This window comes from Monopterus albus, unplaced genomic scaffold (genome assembly GCF_001952655.1).
Source record: "Monopterus albus unplaced genomic scaffold, M_albus_1.0 scaffold326.1, whole genome shotgun sequence".
NCBI classification, from domain to species: Eukaryota; Metazoa; Chordata; class Actinopteri; order Synbranchiformes; family Synbranchidae; genus Monopterus; species Monopterus albus.
The window spans coordinates 243,228-249,927 of record NW_018128206.1 but is presented as its reverse complement, the minus strand read 5'-3'; the positions used below and the strand labels follow the sequence as shown (position 1 = coordinate 249,927).

Sequence of the window (6,700 nt, the reverse complement as noted above, 5' to 3'; positions counted from 1 at the left end):
AGCTGTATTTATAGAGCACCTGGAGCCAGCATAGAAAAATTTAATGACTGGATGGAAGAAAATTACTTGACAATAAGTCATAAATTAATGTTCATATGTGGTGACTTCAATATAGATTTGTTAAATCCTAACAAGCACACAGGAACTGAGGAGTTTATTAACACAATATATAGATGCAGTTTATACCCAAAAATTACAAAACCAAGTAGAGTAACAACCCAGCATGCAACACTAATAGATAATATATTTACCAATGTTATTGACAGCAAAATGACAAGTGGATTACTTATAAATGATATTAGTGATCATCTACCAGTATTTGTGGTACTGCCATTTCCACTATACCATGATGTCCTGCCATTTCCACTATACCTGGGTACAGCCATTCCTTGAAATCTTTTGCTGTTTTTCTGGACTTTGTTTTCACCTCTGTTTTCACTGAGCACTCTGTGCCTTTGCCCTCATCTTGGCTGGGCGCCCACTTCTGTGGAAAGCAGCCACAGAACGCGGCCATCTCCGTGTGCACACACTTTGTCAGACTGTGGACTGATGAATATCTAAACTCTCTGAGATTCAGTTGTTACCATTTCCAGCTTCCTGCAAATCAACAATTCTTGATTGTATGTCTTCTGAGATTTCATGGTTCACAGCAGCAGATTCCCAGTCTGGGTTCACAGACTGGACCCCAGGCTTGTTAAGTCCTGACTCCACTTCTGTTCATGTCATTAGCAGTTCACATACATTTCCATCCTACTACTATTTTATGAGAAATACAGTATATAAATGTAAATAATTCCAAAGGGTTCACCTACTTTTTCTTGCCACTTTTTGTCTTGTTTGCATTTGTTTTTATCTTGGGTTTATTGAGTTCTTTCAGATGCTTGGTTAAGGATACAATGTAGGCACAAAGAAAGAGTTTAAACCAGGGAGCAGAGTCGCACTCACCTTCCTTTTTTTCTCTATATTCACTATGTTGGGCAACTTCAAGCCTAATGCTTCCTCAAGTTCTGGAAACAGACACAATAACATGACTCAGATCTGTCATTACACACCTAGATTCTTTTAAATGATGAACAAAGCAGAAGGCCAACACAACAGAGCACAAAGAAATGGGGAAATATGAAGTACCCGTGAGAATATGGTCGATTTTCTCCACCACCAGGTCAGCGTCCTTCGTAGTGAAGCACATGGGGGGTTTAAACTTGAGCACATTGCGATGAGGTCCGTCAGCACTAAGAATGATGTGCTCTTCCTTTAGTCTGAGACAAAATGTGAAATAGTTCACGCTTTGTAACAATTCACAGGCTTACATAATCAACCAGGCTAGAGGAATTATTAACTAATTTGTAATGATCAGGTTTATTGGTGATCTCAAGACTGTTTGATCCCATTAATAGATCCAGAATTGCTGTTATATAATTTGGACAAAAGTGCATGCGATACTGTTTTTACTGTCTCACTTTATTATCCCGGTGTAATTTGATAAGGCTCCTGTCTGATATGAGACTAGGGCTCTTCACACTGTACCATAACTATCACAACACTGATGGGACTTTGATCACTGACGCTGGGGGTGAAGTATGACATCACAGTGGAAGCAGAACTGTAGTTTTCACCACAGAAAATAGTGCTGAGCAAAAGTCTCTCCTGGTTAAACCACTGCATGTATTTCTGTTTGCTAATATGACATCAGCATTTAATGGGCTCTCACACTTACTTATATATGACTTCTAGAGCCTCTGCTGTAGCAGGAGTTAGCTTCGACCTGTCCCTCACGAGCTCCACTCCTACAAAGAGGCCACGACCCCTGCAGGATGCGCACACACATCTGTTAACTTCTCAGAAATGTTGCACAGAGTTGTTTGGGATATTTTTGCACAGGATGTCTTCTTTTCCAAATCATTGTAATATACATCAAAAATGAAACCTTTAAAGTTCAGCTTTGCCACCTTTGCATAGTAATATTTCTCTTCATAAATGTGACAAGGTTGTTAAAATATAATGGCAGCTGTAAGTCCAAGGTAAACACGTCTCAGATTTGCCCATAATGTTTAATAACTGACAGTGTAGTATCTCACTGGATGAACAGCTGAAGCCAAAGATACATGGTTTCATTGTCATGTCATTGAAGGTGGTCCAGGATTTACAGGAACACGACTTGAAAATATTCTGGTGATAAAAACTCTGGTCAGATATAGTCAGTAATGTTAAGGATCAGCTTGCATGTACTGAACCCAGCAGCTGTTGCACATCTGTAACCTTTCTGTGTGTGTGTGTCTGTTTATTTTACCTGACATCTCCAACCAGCAGATGTTTCTCTTTCAGCTTTTCCAGCAGATTGGTCAGGTATCGCCCCACACGTAGTGAATTTCCCTGCAGATCCTCTTTCATGATAACGTCTAGGACGGCCAGACCGATGGCACACGACACTGGGTTACCGCCAAACTGAGAGATTCAAAACCCACACACAGAGGAAAGGTTACACCAAAGTTAGGCTCATGACATGCAGGAAAACCGCTGCTGGGTCACAGGGAGACTATGCATCCAGAGAACAGTACATATATTACAGACTTACAGTATCAAATCACTATCGTTTATGCTGTACTGATAACAGACTAGAGGACAAGTAACTGCTCGAACACACTCAACTACTGTATTTCAGTGTGTGACTGGAAAAGTTCTAAACTGCAGGAAACAGAAAAAATACATTCAATGTGACAAGAAAGACCTCTGACTTTTCTTTCACAGGAAATAAATGTACCTTGAGACTGTCAGCAGAAAAAAAATGGCTTAAACAGAAGATATTTTCCCCCTAATGTAGAAAACAGGTCTGTAAATATATGCTTGGTAAATATGGACTAGAACTTTATGCCAAGGATAAGGTCAGGTCAGTGCCATGTCTGGTCGATTCCAGACCAAAACCAAAGATCATACACATATACAAAGATCATCTGTGGTCTGCCTATTCTTAATAACTAAATGATCATTTACACATTAAAATAACTTTTCATCAAATTACTTGCACTAGACTTAGATTTCAGCTGAATGCTCTTACTGTATTGAAATACTCCATTCCAGATGCCATGAAGGCCTGTGCCACCTCTTTGCTGGTCACCACACATGACATGGGGTGACCATTACCAATAGGCTTTCCCATGGTGACAATGTCAGGCACAAAGTCCTCTCCCTGAAGCTGGAAGGCCCAGAAGCTGGTGCCAACACGCCCGAAGCCCACCTGGACCTCATCGGCGATGAAAACGCCCCCTGCCTTACGAACGTGTCTGCATTAGGGCAGAAAAACCCACAGGTGTAGAGGCATGCACTCACAGAAGTGCAGCAAGCCCAATGACTGAAGAAGTCTGCCAAGTTTGTCTATAACACTGACAGCTGCCACTGCTGGGGTACTTTTTCTGCAGTACTCATGTGTGCTGTTTGTGACCCGATTCTAGTAAAATAAAATAAAAAACCTTCAGGCCATCGAGTGTGATCATCAATCAATCTCTGCAGTCTCTTGGGTACATACTCTGCCACTTGCTGGAAGTAGCCCACAGGGGGAATGACCTGCCCACCACAGCTCTGCAGTGACTCAGCGATAAAAGCAGCAATCTGTGCAAGAAGAAGAACATATCGGGTCTATCAGTCGAAAGATAAAGTGAAAAAGAGGAGGAGTAATGGCATGTTTGACCTAAGGTGCACCCTCTTTCATAAGTACATTTAACCTTTCAGTCAGCTGTGCACAACCAAGGTAGACACTGAAATGAATGCCAAAGGAGGTCAATATGGAGAAAAACCTTTGACCAATGGACACGATTATGTTTTATAAGAGGGTGCAATGATTAATCATATACTGAAGGCATTCTGTTTTGAACATATGATTCAAAGCCAGCAAGCTTGGACACTAAGGGTCCTCTACACTTGTGACATGTAGTCTCATCAGTACATGTAGGGCTTTGCTAAAAACATTTGAGATTATTTCTGCAGAGTAAATCTGGTAACCCAGTGATATCGACCACAGACTGTACCTTGCCTCCTTTCTCATGGACCCTGTCTATTATATCTTTGACTTCATCTGCATATGCTGTAGCAGGATCAGGATGGTCTGCTCTGTATTTGCCTCTGTACACATCTGGACTCGGAGCCTGTTTAGGAGACAGCAAGTTGAGGTGATGACTAACAGATTCACAGACAAAATCCCAGTTCTAAAAATGTGAACAATAAAATATACAAAAGTGCCAGTGTTTGCATGGTACTCTGATGATATTTGACAGTGGAGGTGCCACTCAGAGCCAGACACAGCTCGTTTCCTTTGTGTGTCTGATTGTGATTAAATGATTGAAGCTGATCAAACTGGTTGAACTGTCACTCTTTAGCATGTAACACTGGGTATTCCACAAGGTGCCATATAAAATTAAACTAATGGCATCAAGGAACAACAGAGCAGAAGTCACAGAGTGCATCAAGGAATCTGAACGTTGATTTTGATCTTATCATTTTTGCTATGATGCATCTGTGCTATTCTCAGATGAGCTTATGACAAAACATTGAGACTGGACCGTAGTGTGTCTCTTACACCAACGGTAAAATGCTTCCCTTCAAAAGTACTTTGGGTATGCCTTTGTACACTGAATTTGTAACAAACAGAACTTGCATTTCATTCTTCTGTCTCTCACTGTCTGTTCTTTTTTATGCACACATCCATGACCGTGTCCCTGTGTGTCCTCGTGCATGCACAGGTGTAGCCTGCCAAAGCCCAGCAGAGCAAGCTGAGTCATGGCGTTTTAATAGTGTGCAGGCAGGTGAACAGAGGGAGGAAAAACACTCACCACATGGACAAATTGATTCTGCTCAGCACCCGACAGCTGGTGGAACTTGTATGGACTGATGTCAATGAGGGAGGAGATGTGGCCATGGTATGCACTGCAAACAAAGACAGCGGGTCACAGACCAGATGGAAGGTGCAATTCTTAAAACATAGATATGTTAAAACAATTATTTTCATTGTATAAAACTACTGTATATCACAAAAAAGACCCAATTAAAGGAACTTTGACCAATTACATGTTGGCTGTCTGGCACAGCACCTAGCGGTGGCCCTTACTTTTCCAGGGTGATGATGTCTTTGTGGCCTGTGTACTGTCGACCAGTCGCAGCGCCAGGTCGTTGGCTTCAGAGCTGAAGTTCAAAGTGGAAAAGTGGGTTACTCCGAGTTACTCAGTCACTATAAAATACACAGGCCAAGCCATGGAGGTCGCTCACATGTTGGGCACAGTTTGATGTTTTACTTAGGGACATTGGAGGTGACCAAAATCTATTAATAATAGTTATAGTAATAATAATAATTAGAGCTCGAAGCTTAAATTTGCAAAGTATTATTGAAATATTTTTGTTGTTCTGTAGGTAGGTTTGTAGCCGATGTTCAGCTGATTAATATTACGACCTGACCCAAACTACGTCGCTTCCATTTTCACACTATTTAAACTCACTGAACCCACCATACTTCTGCTTCCTGTTACCCGCCCATTTCTTTTTCCCACCTCCTTTTTTAATTCTGATCTTTTCCCCTCTATTCGTCTTTGCCTGCTGGGGATCTGCCAGTGCCCGAAAGCAGCACAGACCTCCTTAACCTTCCCCAAAACTATCAGCTGCACAAGCTACCAAGTATAAACAAGATTTCCATACCCTTCTACCCAGTGAGGGCAGGCCCCATCAAGTGAACAAGTATTAACAAACCTGCATCAGTCTTACCCATGGAATTATGCTGTAAAATACCACAGCTCTGGGGCCCAAAGCAAGAAAACACAGGCCCTGACTTCACATACTTGTGCACGTGTCATTTGGTTTACCATCTTGTCTTCAGTGTGATCTCAAACATAAGTACACTGGTTGTACAGAAGCCTGGCAATGTAACTTCTCTGTTGTGCCATATTTATAACTTCCTTCAAGGCATTTATTTCCCTGTGAGTGATGCATAATCTGCCAGTTCTCTTCAGATTATTAACTAAGAGAGCTAATGTTCCATTATCATTTCTGAGATGAATCACCAGAGAGATCAGGTCTGTGAGTTAATTTAAATTCCTTCCTAAAACTTTTTAAACAACTTAACTGGGTAATCTTACAATGTTTTGTTTTTGTCTAAAGTGCAGGTGGACATGCATATGTACCCAGAGTTGACAAAGTAGCACACAGACAGCCTGTCAGGCAGCGTGGCCTGCAGCCTCTGGGCGTACAGTACAAGGTTGTCATGCAAGAAACGTGAGTTGGTGTTGAGTAGTTCCATCTGCTGAGCTCCAGCCTTAACCACATCTGGGTGACAGTGGCCCACTGAGAAGCAGAAGAAAGGATGTTCAGGGGAAAAACACTTTATAGTGAATCCTCATCAAACATACCATGGAAACCAGTGGTATGTTTACAGTAAGTAGCAAAACAACTCCCAGCATCAGAACAACGTACTAAAAGTGCTTATTATGCAGAATGGAACATTTCACATTCCTTTATATCTGATTATTGTATTATAATCACTGATGTGTTATTGTGTACATCACACTTAATGTTGCAGCTGGTGAAGGGAGAGATACAGTGAGGAACAGAAGTATTTTGAAACCCCTGCGTTTTGCAAGTTCTCCCACTTAGAAATCATGGAGGGGTCTGAAATTCACATTGTAGGTGCATTCCCACTCTGAGAGACAGAATTAAAAAAAAA

At 41.5% G+C, this 6,700-nt stretch overlaps 1 protein-coding gene across 1 annotated transcript in view; it reads right to left on the bottom strand.

The window, feature by feature from the left end:
* etnppl (ethanolamine-phosphate phospho-lyase) overlaps positions 1 to 6,700 on the bottom strand; it is a 10,183-nt gene that overhangs the window by 1,602 nt on the left and 1,881 nt on the right. The window contains 11 exon segments of the mRNA XM_020624390.1: positions 946 to 1,007; positions 1,129 to 1,259; positions 1,718 to 1,807; positions 2,291 to 2,445; positions 3,056 to 3,281; positions 3,524 to 3,606; positions 4,023 to 4,139; positions 4,824 to 4,917; positions 5,099 to 5,141; positions 5,144 to 5,172; positions 6,162 to 6,321. Of these exon segments, the coding sequence (XP_020480046.1) occupies positions 946 to 1,007; positions 1,129 to 1,259; positions 1,718 to 1,807; positions 2,291 to 2,445; positions 3,056 to 3,281; positions 3,524 to 3,606; positions 4,023 to 4,139; positions 4,824 to 4,917; positions 5,099 to 5,141; positions 5,144 to 5,172; positions 6,162 to 6,321 (1,190 nt within the window).